This window comes from Nicotiana sylvestris, chromosome 1 (assembly GCF_000393655.2).
Source record: "Nicotiana sylvestris chromosome 1, ASM39365v2, whole genome shotgun sequence".
Lineage (NCBI taxonomy): Eukaryota > Viridiplantae > Streptophyta > Magnoliopsida > Solanales > Solanaceae > Nicotiana > Nicotiana sylvestris.
In genome coordinates, this window is record NC_091057.1 from 23,954,427 (window position 1) to 23,974,423 (window position 19,997).

A 19,997-nucleotide genomic window follows, 5' to 3' on the forward strand; every position below is an offset into this window, starting at 1 on the left:
AGACTTCAGCACAGTCTAGTTGGACAACGATTTAACCTACGAGGAGGAGCCGAAAGCTATTCTAGACCGGCAGGTTCGTTAGTCGAAATCGAAGAGTTACCCTTTGGTTCGTGTGCAGTGGAGAGGTCAGCCTGTTGAGGCAATTACCTGAGAGTCTGAGTCTGATATGCGAAGCAGATATCCTTATCTTTTCACTGGCTCAAGTACTTTTCTATGTCCGTTCGAGGACGAACACTTGTTTTATAGGCGGAGAATGTGATTACCCAAAGGGTCATCTTCTGTTTTAGAACTCGAATCCGTGTTTTGAGGCCTTAAAACCTCATTTTATACCTCCTTGATTTGCGTGTGCAGTCCAGGTGTGTATCCAGAAAGCCCTTATGTGAAAAATTTATGAAAATGATGATTTTCGGCCTAAAAAGTTGATTTTTATTTACTTTGGTCAACGTTTTGGGTAAACGGGCCCGGACCTGTGTTCCAACGATCCCGGAGGGTCCGTAGTAAAATATGGGACCCGGGCATATGCTCGGAATCGAATTTCGAGGTGCCAAGCCCGAGAAATGAATTTTTGATGAAAATTGTGATTTTGAAAATCTAAGGAATTAAAGAAATTGATTAATGATTGATCTCGTTGGTATCAGGCTTGTATTTTGGTTCCAGAGCCTGGTACAGATCTAATATAATATGTAAGTCATGTCTGTGAAATTTGGTGAAAACGGAGTTTATTTGATGTGATTCGGACCTTGGGTTGAGGAAATAGAAGTTTTGAAACTATCTTGAAAATTTCATGTGTTTTGGTGTTAAATCCGTAGTTTTAGATATTATTTTGACGATTTGATCACACGAGCAAGTTCGTATGATATTTTAAGACTTGTGTGCATATTTGGTTTGGAGCCCTGAGAGCTCGGGTGAGTTTTGGATAGGCTACAAAGTGATTTGGACTTATGAGAAATTGCTGGTATGCTTAAGGTCTGCAGACTTTGCAATTGTGAGGTCTAGCTCGCAAATGCGAGCCTCGCATTTGCGATGATTGTTCACATTTACGATGAGGGGAAGGAATTGGGTTGTTCGAAATTGCGAAGGATTTTACAGCATTTACGAAGGTCCAAGTTCGCATTTGTCACAGGAGCTTCGCATTTGTGAAAGCAGCAGAAATGCGAGGGGTTCGCATTTGCGATGCCTTTCTCGGATTTGCGAGCTTCGCAAATGCGAAGCTCAGGCAAATGTGACATTTGCAGCTAATAACTTTGGACTTAGATGGGATTTTTCATTCATTCTCCTATTTTTCAAAACCTAAACTTCAAGAGGCGATTTTCCAAAGGCTAGTTCTTCCTCAAATCATAGGTAAATGATTCTTAACTCATTTCTTTCAATCTTTTACTTCTTTTAGGGTTTTTCATGGTGGAATTGGGGATTTTTGGGTCAAACTTAGGAATTTTGAAATTTGAGAATTTAGACCTCAAATTAAGGTCGGATTTCAAAACCAATTGTATATCCGGGCTCGGGGGTGAATGGGTTTTGGTCCAAACCTTGAGTTTTGACCAAGCGGGCTCGGGGTCGATTCTTGACTTTTTGGGGAAAATGTTAGGAAACTTATAATCATTCATTGGAATTGATTTCGTTGGCGATAATTGATGTTACTAAGTTAATTATGACTAGATACGAGTGGATTGGAGGTGGAATCGAGAAGTAAAACGGTAATTGAGCTTTGAATTGCCCGCTGGATTGAGGTAAGTGTTTGGTCTAACTTTGACTCGAGGGATTAGGGATCCCCAACTTAATTGTTATGTGAAATCTCATGTGTGTTGCGTATAGGTGTTGTGACGAGTGCCTATGCGCCGCCAAATTATTTGCTTAGCATGTTCCCTTCCCCGTTTCTAATATATTGTCTTCCTGTTTTAACTGCTACATGTTTATTGATGCTTCCATGTCTAATTGCTTCTTGTTAGATGTTGTTTTTTTTATTGAAGGTATTAATTGTCCCATAGTTTCATTGTATTACATTATTTGTTCCAATTAGACATGGAAGCATCAATAAGCATGTAGCAGTTAAAACAGAAAGACAATATATTAGAAACGGGGAAGGGAACATGCTAAGCAAATAATTTGGAGATGTTGTTTTTCTTTATTAAAGGTATTAATTGTCCCGTAGTTTCATTGTATTACATTATTTGTTCCAGTTGGTTTATTGGTGTTTCATGATACATTTTGGTTGGTCTCGCTGTGTAGTAATAATTGATGAAGATTTCATATTTGTATAGATTTCCGTTTGGTTTGGTTTGAGGCATAGATGTTGTGGAGGGTTTGAGCTAAATTATGAAATACTTGTTCTTATTGCGTGATTGATACTGATATGTTGGGATTGGGTTGCATGCCGCAACAGGAGGAATAAGGGTGAAATGTGATTGATTGGTAGGATCGGGTTGCACGTCGCAACAAGGAGTAATAAAGGTGGACAAGTGGGATCGGGTTGCACACTGCAACAGGAGGAATAAGGGTGATATATCGAGGAGTAATAAGGTTGGATTGGTGGGATTGGGTTGCACGCCGCAACAAAGAGTAATAAGGTTGATGTTCATATTGTTACTGATTATATGGTAGGATCGGGATACGTGCCGCATCATTTATTGTTTATGTATTTTTCCTATGATGTGATCCTATTCTATAGCACTGTAACTCTCTTAAGGATTAGTTATAGCTGGGTACTAGCAAGATAACTGAGTTCCGTATTTATTTTTACTGCAAATTACTGTTCCATTTCGTTTTGTACTTCTTTTTGCTTTATTATCAACTATATGCAGGTTATATTGTATATGCCATGCCTTAGCCTCGTCACTACCTCGTCGAGGTTAGGCTTGGCACTTACCAGTACATGGGGTCGATTGTATTGATACTGCACTCTGCACTTTCTGTGCAGATTTTGGAGCTGATTCCGGCTAATCGAGAGGTCGGTTGCAGGCATTCACCAGGAGACCCAAGGTAGTCCTACAGGCATCCGCAGGCCCTGGAGTTCCCTCCTATGTTCTACATTTCTTTTTAAATTACTTTCGAGACAGATGTACTTTTCTTTCAGACCAATAGTTGTAGTTATTCATAGAATGTTCGTGAGTTGTGACACCAGTTTCTGGGTGGTAACTGTTCGGTTTTGTTAATAGCTTAAGGATAATCAGTTAATTATGTATTTCTGCTTTTATTTCTGTTGATTTAGTTTTGATAAATCCTAATTATAAAAAAAAGTAGATGAAAAAGGTGAATAGAACTCTAACGTTGGCTTGCCTAGCGAGTGCGATGTTAGGCGTCATCACGGTCCCGATGGTGGGAAATTTGGGTCGTGACAATTTGCTACTTGTTAATCATTGTTCGTCGTGTTAAAAATGTTAGACCTTTCCATGTTTACATGACTCGTTGTTATGTGCCTTAATTGACTTAATTGCACCTTTGTTATTGTCATTTACTAGACTTGTCTTGTAGTGTAGTATTATATATATATGAATTCCTAAGTTGGTACAAGGTTTCCTTTATGGTTCCACTTCATATTCATCAATCTTAGAGATTCTTGTGAGTTGAACTATTAATTTGCACTCATTGAATAGTTGATACTGATATGGTGGGATCGGGTTGCACGCTGCAACAGGTGAAATAAGCTTGGATTGATACGGAGGAATAAGAGTGAATTTGTACTGATACGGTGGGATCGAGTTACACGACGCAATAGGTGAAATAAGGGTAGATTGATACTGTGAAATAAGGGTGAATCATGATACTGATTTTGTTATATAGTGGGATCAGGTTATGCGCTGCAACATACATTTATTTATAATTGTTTATACTGTTAAGGTGGAATAAGGAAGGATTGTATTGTACGGTGGGATCGGGTTGCGCGCTGCAATATCCTATGTGTTTCTATTTCCTTGGGTTGTGTTGGTTTTCGGTATTTCCATTTGAAACTCTAAGGATTGGTAATTCTGATCGTCACTGGTTTATTTCTTTGAGGCTTTAGCTATTATCTTTAGTTAACTATCTTATTTTGTTCCATATTTCCTTCTCTTGTCTTTATTATATACTGCGTGCAGTTTGTACTGTAAATGACCTACCTTAGCCTCGTCACTACTTCGTCAAGGTTAGATTCAGCACTTACAGAGTACATGGGATCGATTGTACTCATACTACATTTTGTACTTCTTGTGCAAATTTTGGAGTCGGTCCCAGCGACGGTTATTAGCGTGCTCGGATTGGATAGCTTTATGGAGACTTGAGGTACAACTGCTCAATGTCCGCAGCACCTAGAGTCCCCTCTCCTTTTATTCAGCTGTGTACTTTCCTTCAGACAACTTTATGTTTATTCAGGCCCTTGTTTGTACTATTATAGTAGCTCGTGCACTTGTGATACCGGGTCCAGGGTTGTATCAGATATTTTAGTTGTTATAGTTTCCATGCTTTACTTTGGATTATTACAGTTATTTCAGTTCTTTCTCATTATTTAATTTAAACTGTTGAAAAATGGATAAATTGTTTTAACATTGTCTTGCCTAGCAAGTAAAATGTTAGGCGCCATCACGGTCCCGAAGGTAGGAATTCTGGGTCGTGAAAAGTTGGTATCAGAGCACTAGGTTACATAGGTCTCACGAATCACGAGCAAGATTATTAGAGTCCGAAGGATCAGTACAGAGACGTCTGTACTTATCTTCTAGTGGCTATGGAGTTTAGGAACAATTTCACTTCTATTCTTCTCTGTCGTGCGACTTTATTCTATCATTGACGATTGAATTTTTCTATTCTTATCTTCTCGTAGATGGAGAGAACACGTACTACATCCTCAGCTGGACAGCAGCCGGAGCCCCCGGTGGCAGCTCTTACAGGGGGCAGAGGTTGAGGCCGAGGTCGCGCCAGAGACTGAGGCAGAGGCAGAGCTCAGCCTAGAGCTCGAGTAGCAACACCAGAAGTGGAGCCTCAGGTAGATTTTGATGAGGAGGTTCCAGCTCAGACTGTACCTGTTGGACCAACTCAGGTCTCGGAGAGGTTCATCGCCACCCTAGTGCTTCAAGACGCTCTAGTCCATTTGGTAGGCCTTATGGAAAGTATGGCCCAAGCCGGTACATTTCCTATGGCACCAGTGTCATGCCCCAAATTCCATTATAGGTCGTGATGGCGCCCAACAACATTGTTAGGCAAGTCAACCCTAATCAACTAGTGAGTTCTTATTTATTGTAATAAGCAATCCCAACATTTACTTAACTTAAATTTAAAATAGTCGATAAACAACGAATTAGTAAAGCAATAGAAATGGAAATGACTAAAGGAAATCATGATTTTAGGAATACAACCCAAAAATAATAGTCTACTAATGTGTGTGCTAGGATCTAGTGTCACAAGTACAAGGGCAACTAGTAGAATGTACAAAAGAATACAACTATCCTACTGTCTGAAATAGAGTAGACAGTAATAGCAAAAGGAGAGACTCTGGCATGCTGCTGAACAACTCAGCAGGCACAACTCACCGTGAAGTCTTGATCAAGTATCAGGGATGCACACCGGCTGGGTAGCTAGATGTACCTGCCTCAGATCCTGTATAATTAAGTGCAGAAACGTAGTATGAGTACATAAATAATATGTACCCAGTAAGTATCCAGTCTAACCTCGAAGAAGTAGTGACGAGGGGTCAACTTGACACTTACTAGGATCAATAATAATTTAATGTAAGTGTTAAGCTACGCATAGATAGCATGAATAATAATGACAGTTTAAGATCATGGAGAAGTAAGATGTTCTTTCATAAACAACATGTCAAGTTTCAGTCATATCATGTAACAATTACATTTCAAGCATTTAAGCAGTGTAAATCATGAAAAATTTCAAATAAATAACATGCGCACATTATGCCGATGTCGTACGGCCCGGTCCTACATAATATTATTTGTGCACTGCCAGAGGGTCGAATGGCGCGAACTATAGATGCATCTATTTACTATCAAGGAGCTCGGCCCGATCTACAAATAACAATTTATTATCAAGAAGCACACATTGTCCATTTATAATCAAATAATTCATACAAATTCTCAAGTAAGTGAGTTTAGCCATCTATATTTGTTTACCAATTTTCAGCATGACTTAAGTGATATTAGTAACAAGTAAGGACGCAAGCATTTGCAAGTATAGCATGATACGAGTCCTAAACTATCCAGACCATTACCATAATAGTAGCTACGTACGGACTCTCGTCACCACGTACGTATGTAGCCGCCACAGATAGTTACATGCATTTATTTAATTCACCTATGGGGTTAATTACCTCTTACAAGGTTAGATAGGAGGCTTACCTTGCCCCAAAGCTTACTTCCGAATTCAAGAATGCGCTCAAACCCTCAAATCAGAGCCGAACGATCAAAAACTATTCAAATGGGGGTAAGAACTAGTCAATACATGCTCAAGAGTTCATATTCTAACTATTAAAGTAAGTTCCCAACCCTAAATGCAAGGTTCCTAAAATTTATCCCCGGGCCCACATGCCAGGATTCAAGAAATTTTCGAAGAAAGTTGTTACCAATAACCTAAGGATCAATAATATATGATTTTTACTTCATTCCATAATGAATTTTGTGGTTAAATCTTGTTTTTATCAAAATCCTAGGTTTTACTCTAATCACATAATTTTCACTAATCTTTATATGTTAATCTACCCAAAAATCAAGTATTCAACTCACATAGAGTAGAAATTACTTGCCTCTAAAAGCTTGGTGAAAAACCCCTCTCAAGAGCTCTAAAATCGCCCAACAATGGAGTGGAAATGAGCCAAAAATGGCTAAATCCCGTAATAAATGAAGGTCATTGCCTTCAGTGATTTCTGCATCTGCGGTCCTAGGCTGCACTTTCGCCCACCGCATCTGCGGAAAGTGGTCCGCTTCTGCGGAACTTCACTGGGCCGCTTCTGCGGAAGTCCAATCGCTTTTGCGGTTCCGCTTCTGCAGAGGGAGGACCGCTTCTGCGGTTTCTGGGCTGGCCACCCATGGCCGCATCTGCGAGACTAAGCCCGCACCTGCGAGCTCGCATATGCGGCTGACCAACTACAGGTGCGATTAAGACAGAAACTGGGCATTCATCCCTCTCAAACCCTCGGAACGCCGAAAACAACATTAAAACTAGGAATCACACCCTAAAACGAATTGATTCAAACTTATGAACTTCAAGTTCTTCAATTTACTTCCAATGTGACGAAACACACTTATACTACTCGGATTGACCAAATTTTGCGTGCAAATCTTAAATGACATTATGGAACTATTCCCTATCTTGGAATTCCGTTCGAACCTCGATATCACAAAAGCTCGCTCCAAATCAAATTTAATGAACTTCAAAATCCTTAAGGAATCAACTTTCACTATTAGGCGCCAAAAACGCTCCTGGGTCATCCAAAACCCGATCCGAACATACGCCCAAGTCCGAAATCAGCATATGAACCTGTTGGAACTTTCAAATCCCGATTCCGAGGTTGTTTACTCAAAATGTTGACCGAAGTCAAACTTGGCCTTTTAAGTCAACCTTAAGGAACCAAGTGTTCCGATTCAACTCCAACTCTTTCCAAATCCCAAACCAACCATCCCTGCAAGTCATAAATTAGTAAAAGCAAGTATGGAAAGTCTTATTTAGGGGAACGGGGTTCTAGAAAGCAAAACGATCAGTCGGGTCATTATATTCTCCACTTCTTAACAAACGTTCGTCCTCGAACGGGTTTAGATTCATACCTGAAGTGCTAAATAAGCGTGGATATCTCCTCCTTATGTCCTCCTCGAACTCCTAGGTCGCCTCCTCAACTGGTTGGCTTCTCCACTGAACCTTTACTGTGAAAATCCTCTTGGATCTCAACTGGACACATGCGACAGGTCGACGTGGTACCTTCGGAGCATAGACACATAAAAAAATAGATGAACTCTCGATAAGCTTGGGGGGGGGGAAGCAATCACATAAGATACTTCCCCAACCCGCTTCAACACCTCAAATGGGCCTATAAACCTGGGGATCAACTTGCCTTTTTTTTGAATCTTATAATACTCTTCATTGGCGAGACTTTCAAGAGAACCTTCTCGCCGACCATGAATGATACATCCCGCGCCTTCTGATTCGTATAACTCTTTTGTTTGGACTGTGCTATGCGAAGCCACTCCTAGATTAACTTTACCTTTTCCAAGGCATCTTTCACAAAATCTGTACCATATAACTTAGCCTCACCAGGCTGAAACCACCTGATAGAAGATCGACATCGCCGACCATATAAAGCCTCAAATGAAGCCATCTCGATGCTGGACTGATAACTGCTATTGTAAGCAAATTCGGCCAAAGGCAAGAACTGATCCCACTGCCCTCCAAAGTCAATCACACATGCTCTAAGCATGTCCTTCAAAATCTAAACTATCCGCTCCGCTTGCCCGTCGGTCAGCAGGTGAAATGTTGTGATGAGCTCTACATGTGTCCCCAACTCACTCTGTACAGCTCTCTAGAAATGGGAAGTGAACTGAGGCCCTCTATCAGATATGATTGAAACATGCACACCGTGCAACCGAACTATCTCCCGAATATAGATCTGGGCCAACCTCTATGAAGCGTAGGTAGTCACAACTGGAATGAAGTATGCTGACTTGGTCAACCTATCGACAATGACCCAAACTGCATCAAACTTCCGCAAGGTCCGTGGCAACCCAACTACGAATTCCATAGTAATGTGCTCCCATTTCTACTCAAGTATAGGCATCTGCTGAAGTAGGCCACCTGGCCTCTAGTACTCATACTTAACCTACTGGCAATTCAAGCACCTAGCCACATATTCAACTATGTCCTTCTTCATCCGCCGCCACCAATAATGCTGCCTCAGGTCACGATACATCTTCGTAGCACCTGGATAAATGGAATACCGTGAACTATGTGCCTCCTCTAGAATCCTCTCCCTAAAGCCATCGACATTAGGAACACATAGGTGACTCTGGAGTCGTAGAACACCATCCTCGCCAATAGAAATATCTTTGGCACTGCCCTGTAGTACTATCTCTCTAAGGACAGCCAAATGCGGATCATCGAACTGCCGAGCCTTGATCTGACCCAATAATAAAGACTGAGCGACAACACAAGCAAGGACTGGGCTTTGAAATATCCAACCTCACAAGTTTGTTAGCCAAGGACTGAATGTCCAAAGCTAGTGGTCTCTCCTCTGCTGAAATGAATGCCAAGCTACCCATACTGTCTGCTTTCCTGCTTAAGGAATCCGTGACCACATTTTCCTTGCCCGAATGATAAAGAATGGTGATGTCATAATCCTTTAGTAACTCAATCCACCTTTGCTGCCTCAAATTGAGATCCCTCTGCTTGAACAAATGCTATAAGCTACGATGATCAGTATAAACCTCTCATGACGCACCGTACAGATAATGCCTCCATATCTTAGGAGCATGAACAATCGCTACTAACTCTAGATCATGCACGTGATAATTCTTCTCATGAAACTTCAACTGACACGAAACATATGCAATAACTCGCCCTCTTGCATAATTACACAACCTAAGCCAACGCGTGAAGCAACATAATATACCGTATACATCCCCGAACTGAAAGGAAACACTAGAATCGGTGCTATAGTCAAAGCTGTCTTGAGCTTCTGAAAGCTTGCCTCATAATCATCAGACCAACGGAAAGGAGCACCCTTATGGGTCAATCTAGTCAAAGGTGATGCAATGGATGAAAAGCCCTGCACCAAATCGGCGGTAATAACCTGCTAACCCCAGAAAACTCTTGATCTCAGTCACTGAAGTAGGATGTGGCCAACTCTGATCTACCTCAATCTTCTTGGGATCCACCTTAATAACCTATCCTGATACAACATGCCCCAAGAATGCTACTGACTCAAGCCAAAACTCACACTCGGAGAACTTAGCATATAAATTCTGCTCTCGTAATATTTGAAGCACTACTCTCAAATGTTGTTTGTGCTCCCCCAAGCTACGTGATAGATCAAGATGTCATCAATGAAGAGAATAACAAAGGAATCAATACAAGGCCTGAACACCTGGTTCATCAAGTCTATAAATGTCATTGGGGCATTAGTCAAGCCGAAGGACATCACCAGAAGCTCATAATGGCCATATCTAGTACGAAAAGTAGTCTTCGAGACATCTGTGTCCGGAATCTTTAGCTGATGATACCTTGATCTCAAGTCGATCTTAGAAAACACCCTAGCACCCTGCAATTGGTCAAAAAAATCATCAATGTGTGGCAACGGGTACTTTTTCTTGATGGTAACCTTGTTCAAATGGCGGTAATTAATGCACATCCGCATGGTCTCATCCTTCTTCTTCACAAACAACACCGATACACCCTGAGGTGACACACTCGATCTCACAAACCCCTTTGCTAACAATTCCTCAAGCTGCTCCTTCAACTCTTTCGGAAGCATACAGTATGGTGGGATATATATAAGATAAGTACTTGGAGCTAAATCAATACAGAAATCAATATCACGATCCGGTAGCATGCCTGGAAGTTCAGAATGAAACATATCGGCGAATTCCCGGACTACTAGAACTGAATCAATCGTCGAAGACTCTGCGATGGTGTCTCGAACATAAGAATAAGCCAAACAACCCTTCTCTACCATATGTCGAGGCTTCAGAAAAGAAATAACCCGACTAGATGTACTAACTGAGGAACCCTTCCACTCCAACCTCGGCAACTCTGGCATCGCTAAAGAAAGAATCTTGGCATGGCAATATAGGACGACATGATATGGGGATAACCAGCCCATGCCCAGGATGACCTCAAAGTCGGTCATATCAAGTAACATGAGATCTGCTCTAGTCTCAAAACCATAGAATGTGACAACACAGGACCGATAGTGTGATCCTCAACTACAGAGTCACCCACAGGGTTGGACACATGAACAGGAGTACCCAAGGACTCACGAGGAATATCCAGGAAATGAGCAAACAGAGATGATACATATGAATAGGTAGACCCTTAATCAAATAGTACTGAAGCATACCTACCACAGATAGAATTAATACTTGTGATAATGGCATTTGAGGCCAATGCATCTGGTCTGGACGGAAAAGCATAGAATCTGGCTAGAGCGCCGGCTAGTTGGCCTCCACCTGACTGGACAATAGCTGGCTGACCTCTCCTTTCCTGTCCTCCACCTCTAGGATGGCCCCTACCTGTCTGCTATACTCCTCTAGACGGCTGGACAGTTGGTGTTGTAATCATGGGCTGCTGATCCTGCTGCACTGCCTTGCCCCGTAGTTTAGGGCAGTATCTTCTCATATGACCGAGATTTCCTTACTCGAAACAACCCCTCGGTACGGTGACCTTCTACCCTGATATCTGACCTTAATGGCTTGTAGACCCACTGAAAGAAGCTTGAATAGCTAGTGGGCGGTATGAACTCTCTGGTATAGCACTAAGGTAGGAGCTAGAAGAACCTTGGGGACCTGAATACCCACTAGAAGAACCCTGGATGGCTGGTGGGCGGTAAGAACTCTCTGGTATGGCACTGAAATAGGGGCGCGCTATGCTCTTTACCTCTTAGACGGTAGCCCTTAATCCTCCAAACAATCTCTACTACCAGCTGATAAGGAGTCCCCATCTCAACCTCTTGGGCCATGTTGGCCCTAATACTAGAATGCAACCCTATAACAAACCTCCGCACTCTCTCTACGTCAGTAGGAAGTATCATCAGTGCATGGCGGGACAACTCAAAAAACCTCACCCCATAGTCGATCACTGATATCTAACCCTACTCAAGCTGCTCAAACTGATACCGCAACTCTTCCCTCTTAGAGGGTGAAATATACCTATCCAGGAAAAGCTGGGTGAACTGACCCCAAGTAATGGGAGGAGAAACCCCTGGCCTGCCAAGAACGTAAGACTACCACTATCTACGGGCCCTACCCTCCAGCTGGAAAGTAGTGAAGTCAACCCTATGAGACTCCAATATCCTCATGTTGTGCAGTCTGTCCCTACACCTATCGATGAAATCCTGGGCATCCTCATGACGTTCACCTCAGAAAATAGGGAGGTGTAGCCTAGTCCATCTGTCCAATAACTTCTGTGGATCGCCATCCACAGCTGGTCTGGGCTCGGGTACCACTACGACAACTGGCTGAGCCCCATCCGTAGGTAGTGCACCCGGAGTCTAATACACTACAAGTGCATGACCAGGAGCCTGAGAAGTTGGGGTGTATGCTCTCCCTCCCGCCTGAGATGTGGTTGGGTCTTCTGGAAATAAACCAACCTGAGTCATAGAGTCCATGAACCGCATCATATGGACCATGACCTCCTGGAAGCCTGGTGCTATCATAAAATTCGCTGGGGAAGGCGCTACTGCGGGCACCTCGCGATGCTCCTCAATAATGGGATCCCCTGCTAGATCCGTTGGTGGTGCAATTAGGGCAGCTCCGGGATGCCCTCATCCCCTACCTCGGGCCGGTGCCCTCCCCCGGCCTCTGCCTCGACCTCTAGCAATGGGGGGAGCAGCTCCTCCTGGGTCTGGAATGTCTGCCATACACGTCCTCACCATCTGTTAGAGAATAAAAGAAGGAAATTTAGTATACCATCAACTGCACGATAGAAGATGAATAAAGAGTAGTTTCCTAACACCCCATAGCCTCTCGAAGATAAGTACAGACGTCTCCGTACCGATCCGCAAAACCCTATTAGGTTTGCCCATGACTTGTGAGACTTACGTGAACTTAGTGCTCTGATACCATATTGTCACACCCCAAATTGCATTATAGGTCGTGATGGCGCCCAACACCATTGTTAGGCAAGCCAACCCTAATCAACTAGTGAATTCTCATTTATTGTAAGAGACAATCCCAATATTTACTTAACTTAAATTTAAAATAGTCGATAAATAGCGAATTAGTAAAGCAATAGAAATGGAAATGACTAAAGGAAATCATGATTTTAGGAATACAACCCAAAAATAATAGTCTACTAATGTGTGTGTCAGGATCTAGTGTCACAAGTACAAGAGAAACTAGTAGAATGTACAAAAGAATATAACTATCCTACTATCTGAAATAGAGTAGACAATAATAGAAAAAGGAGAGACTCCGGCATGCTGCTGAACAGCTCAACGGGTGCAACTCACCACAAAGTTTCGATCAAGTATCAGGGATGCGTGCCAGCTGGGTAGCTAGATGTACCTGCCTTAGATCCTGTATAATTAAGTGCAGAAGTGTAGTATGAGTACATAAATAATATGTACCCAGTAAGTATCCAGTCTAACCTCGAAGAAGTAGTGACGAGGGGTCAACTTGACACTTACTAGGATCAATAATAATATAATGTAAGTGTTACGCTAAGCATAGATAACATGAATAATAATGACAGTTTAAGATCATGGAGAAGTAAGATGTTCTTTCATAAACAACATGTCAAGTTTCAGTCATATCATGTAACACTTACATTTCAAGCATTTAAGCAGTGTAAATCACGGAATATTTCAAATAAATAACATGCACACATTACGCCGAGTTCGTACCGCCCGGTCCTACATAATATTAACTATGCACTACTAGATGGTCGAATGGCGTGAACCATAGACGCATCTATTTATTACCGAGGTGCTAGACCCGATCCACAAATAACAATTTATTATCAAGAAGCACACATTGTCCATTTATATTCAAGTAATTCAAACAAATTCTCAAGTAAGTGAGTTTAGCCGGCGATATTTGTTTACCAATTTCCACCATGACTTAAGTGATCTTAGTAACAAGTAAGGACGCAAGCATTTGCAAGTATAGCATGACATGGGTCCTAAACTACCCGGACCATTAGCATAATAGTAGCTACGTACAGACTCTCGTCACCACATACGTACGTAGCCCCCACATATAGTTGCATATATTTATTTAATTCACCTATGGGGTTAATTCCCCCTTACAAGGATAGAGAGAAGACTTACCTTGCCCCCAAAGCTTACTTCCGAATTTATGAATGCACTCAACCCTCAAATCAGAGCCTGACGATCCAAAACTATTCAAATGGGGTAAGAACTAGTCAATACATGCTCAAGAGTTCATATTCTAACTATTAAAGTAATTTCCAAAAGCTTGGTGAGAAACCCCTCTCAAGAGCTCTAAAATCGCCTAACAATGGAGTGGAAATGTGCCAAAAATGGGTAACTCCTGTAATAAATGAAGGTCGTTGCCTTCAGTAATTTCAGTATCTGCGGTCCTGGGCCGCACTTGCGCCCACCACATCTACAGAAAGTGGTCCACTTCTGCGGAACTTCACTAGGCCGACTGGGTCGCTTTTGCGGTTCCGCTTCTACGATTTCTAGGCTGGCCACCTATAGCTGCATCTGCGAGACTAAGCCCGCACCTGCGAGCTTGCATCTGCAGCTGACCAACCACAGGTGCGGTTATGACAGAAGCTAGACATTTAGCCCTTGCCTAAAATTTCCAACTTGGTTCGAGCCTCGTCCGATTGGTGCTCAGGGCTCCCGGGGCACTGCCCGAACACACCCATAAGTTCATAATGATAAGCAGACCCACTCGAACCCTCGGAAGGCCAGAAAAAACATTAAAAATAGGAATCACACCCTAAAACCAATTGATTGAAACTTATGAACTTCAAGTTCTTCAATTTACTTCCAATGTGACGAAACACACTTATACTACTCGGATTGACACCAAATTTTGCATGCAAGTCTTAAATGATATTATGGAACTAGTCCTAGTCTCAAAATTCCATTCAGACCTCGATATCATAAAAGTCCACTCAAAATCAAATTTAAAGAACTTCAAAATCCTTAAGGAATCAACTTTCACTATTAGGCGCCAAAATGCTTTCGGTTCATCCCAAACCCGACCCGGACATACGCCCAAGTCTGAAATTATTATACGAACCTATTAGAATTTTCAAATTCCGATTCCGAGGTCATTTTCTCAAAATATTGATCAAAGTCAAACTTGGCCTTTTAAGCCAACCTTAAGGAACCAAGTATTCCGATTTCAACTCAAACTCTTTCCAAATCCCAAACCAATCATCCCACAAGTCATAAATCAGTAAAAGAAAGTACGAGAAGTCTTATTAAAGGGAACAATGTTTTAGAAAGCAAAACAACTAATCGGCTTGTTACAACCAACTGTCTCTCAGGATGGGGGAGGAGCACAGACTCCCGCTACTCACACTCTAGAGTAGATGGTTCTCGAGTATCAAACACCAGCAGCCCCGCTAGTTGGGGTAGTTTGGCCGATTGTTGCAGCATAGACCGGTGATAGGCCCGCCATGTCTTTTGAGGGCTTATTGAGATTCGAAAAGTTTACCAAGCTCTTCTCTATTCACTTCAGTGGTGCACCTTCTGAGGACCCACAGGATTATCTTGACTACTGCTATAAGGTGCTGCGAAACATAGGTATAGTTGAGACCAATAGAGTCGATTTTGTTGTGTTCCAAATGACGGATTCTGCCAAGAGATGGTGGAAGGATTATGTATCGACCAGACCAACTAGGCCTCCTGCTCTTACTTGAGACTAGTTCTTTCAGTTATTTCTAGAGAAGTTCTTTTCTATCACAATGAGGGAGGATTACTGCAGGTAGTTCGAGCGTCTCTAGCAGGGCAGTATGTTAGCCACTCAGTATGAGATTCGTTTTGTAGATCTAGCTCGCCATGCCCTTATCTTGCTTCCTACTGATAGGGAGAGGGTGGGGAGGTTTATTGAGGGACTCATTCATCCTATCAGGCTACAGAAGGCCAAGAAGACTAGGGGTGAGATTTCATTTCAGATGGCTACTAATGTGGTTAGGCGGATCGAGATGGTTCTTGCACAGTAGAGAGGCATACAAGCTCGCATTTCCACCTAGTTTATCAGCAGTCCATTCGGTGTTTCATGTGTCCATGCTCTGGAAGTATCACGGTGATCCGTCCCATGTGTGAGATTTCAGCTCAGTCCAGTTGGACAAGGATTTGACTTATAAGGAGGAGCCAGTGGCTATTCTGGCCCGACAGGTTCGACAGTTGAGCTCTAAGAGTTATTCTTCATTTCGAGTATAGTGGAGAGGTTAGCCCGTCGAGGCAGCTACTTGGGAGTTCGAGTCAAACATATGTAGTAGATATCCACACCTTTTTACTAGTCTAGGTACTTTTCTATGTCTGTTCGAGGACAGACATTTATTTTAGAGATGGAGAATGTGAGGACCTTATAAGTTATCTAGAGTTTTAAACCCTAATTTTTTGTTTTGAAACCTCAAATACCTTATTCTAGCCTTCCACCATTTGTGTGCGCAATCCGGGTCTCTTTCCGAAAGGCTTTTATGCGTAAAATTTATAAAATATTAAATCTTGCCTTAAAAATCTATTTGAGTTGACTTTGGTTATTGTTTTGAGCAAACAAGCCAGGATTCGTGTTTTGACAGTCCCGATGGGTTTTTATCATGATTTGGGACTAGGGCGTATGCTCGGAATCGAATTCGGAGGTCCCTAACTCAAGTTATCGCTTTTTGTTGAAAATTTGAAGTATAAAGGTGTTGCGGCCAAAAGCACACGCAAGTATACGCGGTCGTCAAGTAATAAAGTGACTAAAGTCGGATGTTGAACCCATGAGGATTTGTGATTAACTATTAACTAAATTAGACTATCATAATTATCTAAACAAGAACTAAACCTAAAAATATTTTATTCTAAACAAATTAAATAAAGAAGAGAAAATGCATAAAGTACCTATTAAACTTGTTAGGAAAAAATATTTACACACCTAAACTTTATGGGCAACTTTTACCTACTTATTCTAATCTTAAGTGAATTTAATACTCCATTGAGTGATGACCTGACATGAAAAGTGCAGTTCATTTCCTAGATGCGTGTGAGGCACAAAAAACAGCTTAAAACTAATTTAATTGTCCAGTTGTCACTTTCCTATTAGATACTCTAACTAATTAAACTTAATACTAATTTTTTCTCTTTTTTATTCATTTTTCTTTCCTTTTTCTCTTTCTTCATTTTAATAGAACCATGGTTCTCCACTAGCCTGCCATTATCATCTTGTGCCATCCTCTTCCTCCCATGCTTTGAAACTAGTCATGTTTTATTTTTTGCTTCTCTGTTTTTCTTGTTGAATCTCTATTCCCACTTCTCCTTTTCCTCCGCCATATTCACTTACCTTTACAAACTCTATTTTATTGCTCATATTTCCTCCCTTTAATCTCCTCGATTTGATAGAAACATAAGTTCTCTTAAGCAATTGGGTCATGGATTTAGGTTGGAATAATTTAATACTTGATTTGAGAGTTTGATGCGCCAATACCATTTTTCGTACAAGGAATTTTCTCTGGTGTGTGAGATTGATGTGAAGGAAAAATGGTCAAATTAGAGGTGTTAAAGTGAAATGGTAAAGGGAGGTGGTTTTGATTTTTCAGAGATAGAGTTTATGGGTTTAAAGGAGGTTACGGCTATGACTGCCTTCCATGGTGGCAGACTGCAAGAATAATAATGAAGGAAGGCGGAGAAGATGAAATTAAAAACAGAGTGGAAATAGTATAAAAAAACAAAATACTATAGTATTTAATACATGGCGCGTGTTAAACACAGCCCCACCATAAGACTGGTTCGGTATTTTGAAGGAGGTATTAAATTTAGTCTAGATAAGAATAGTGGGGTGTTAGGATACCCGTAATGTTAAGGCGCGTAAATAATTTTTCCGAACAAGTTTAATGGGGTCTTTATTTATTTTCTCTTGAAATATAAATAATGAACTTTGAACACAGAAAGAGCAGATTTTTATGATATCAATGTAATGAAAACAATCTAGGGTTATGTGCTATCTAACAATCCTATTGTATTCTTCAATTGAATTGACTAACTAATTTATCTAGTTTATTGGTTGACAGAGTTAATATTGCTCATAAGAATCCGTCGAGTTCTTACTCGCCTATTCAAGCTAACCTAACGCCTATATGTCCATGGAATTAGAACTAACAATAATGCATTTATAATTCTTGTACATCAACCAAGCAAGGCAATTAGGTATATGTCTATCCTGACTGCGAATCCGTTCCCCGATGCCCAAGTTCAAGAACTTGCTCTACTCAATCCTATATGCAATCCAGAATTTCCACTTTCGAGTTCAATTCTAGACTCGTAGATAGTATTTAATTTGTGATCAAGCAATCAAATAGTTAAGCGCAAGATTGAATAAATAAATCAATATGATAAACTAAGAAATCAAAATCAATATCCGAATAACAATAGTCATGAAAAAACCACAACCCTAGAACGTGAAGTTTAGCTCCACATAGACATGGTGGCAAAATAACAAATCATACAAAGAAACATAAAAATTACTAAGTTTGATAGAAGAAAAGATGAAACCCGGCTTCCACGGTGGCTCTGTGCTTTCCCTCGGTCAAAAGTCTATCAAAAGTCACAAAAATAATATTTTTACATGTATTTATACCAAGTAAGATCAGACCCAAACGAAAACACTTCTCCCGTGCGAAATAGGACAAATACTCTGTAAAAGGTTTACTTGCGCGCCGCGTTAATGAAGGAATTCAGAAACGTTCGCTTTTTGATCTCTGATGAACAACATCTGCAAAACTTTGTCCCCCACGTAGGCAAACATCAATTATGAATATAGAATGTGAATTCTTTACTGCCAAACATTTGCATACCAATTGTGACGTGGCATCCTTGTTATATTTCCTTGACAATTTATCTCATTTTTCTTATGTATAATCGGTCCTCGATCCCTGAATTCGATTCCGATTTAATTCATTAGGTTTTTATTTAAACTTCAAAGTTTCAAATAGCTTGAATTAGCTTCATAACGTTTACATAGCTCGGAATCACTCCTACAAGGTATAAAATACGTAATTAGTGCAAAATACTAGCGATTAAAGCTCAAATTCAATTAAAGTGTAGTAAATTAGAGTGTAATAAGTGACTAAAATACATAATTATAGTCTATTATCAATACCTCACATTTAAACCATTGTTCGTCCTCGAGCAATCAAACTACACTTTATACAGACACGACTTTTTTAAACAATTCTCCTAACTCATCACACCAAGAACATTTAAAATAGATTAAGCACAAAAGTGTAACATCCTCACCTTAAAATTTGACTCACAAGTATCACGCATTATTCACAACTCACTCACTTACTCTAACATAGAGGTCAATGACATTACTTTTCCTTTATGAATCAAGTGCCCTCACACAACAAAAGAGAGCAGTTCCGCACACAATAAAATTTAAGAACCATTAGGAACTCAAGATACAAAGAATTCACTCGCTCTCATAAATAACATTTATATGCCACAAAAGATGTACCATAGACTTGCCCGTAATGTACCACTCTACTAATTGAGCTCATTCAGTCTAGGATCAAGTAGGACTTTAATTGGTTGTAATGTAGGCTGTGGGTCGGGTAGGATACATTTGGATATAAGAGTGACTACACCTCCCTAAGCACTTTAATACATACACTTTAACTTTCAAAATCTCACACTTATGTCAAACCATACTCCACCTTCACATCAATGTACATTAACTCCATACTTCTTTAAGCACAATTACCTCAAGAGCTACCACTATCAAGGAATATTTGCACAACAATACAACTATTTTTTCTTTCTTTTTCAATTCAAGTTGCTTTTACTTTTTTTTCAAAATAGTGCACCTTTGTCTTTATTTCATTAGTTCCACTCAAAAGTCAAACCAACCACCCCATGCTTTATCTTTTACAAAGTTCACAACAATTCAAGTGCTCATGAGAGGTGAAAAGGTTCAAATAGATGGTTTTAGCTCACATATAATTCTAACAAATGGATAAGGCTTATAATGTGGTTGCCAAAGAAATATGATTATAGGCTCAAAGGGTTAACTACGGTACATAGCAATTGGGTGGGTAAACTATATATATCTATCTCAACAAAGTAACGCCTATATCACTTCCGAGACTGAACAAAACTACTATTTCGCTTTGCAAATACATGAGACAAGTTCTAGACA

General features: G+C 40.7%; 1 protein-coding gene across 1 annotated transcript; it reads right to left on the reverse strand.

Annotated features, from left to right (window-relative positions):
• Window positions 1-7,534: 7,534 nt before the first annotated feature.
• On the reverse strand, window positions 7,535-10,717 carry LOC138891235 (uncharacterized). The gene is made up of 6 exons (XM_070174467.1): window positions 9,983-10,717; window positions 9,572-9,751; window positions 9,147-9,344; window positions 8,901-9,079; window positions 8,171-8,303; window positions 7,535-7,594 (listed from the first exon to the last, which is right to left on the reverse strand). Exons 1-6 carry the CDS (start codon window positions 10,715-10,717, stop codon window positions 7,535-7,537), a joined length of 1,485 nt encoding a protein of 494 aa, XP_070030568.1.
• Between the last annotated feature and the right edge of the window lie 9,280 nt (window positions 10,718-19,997).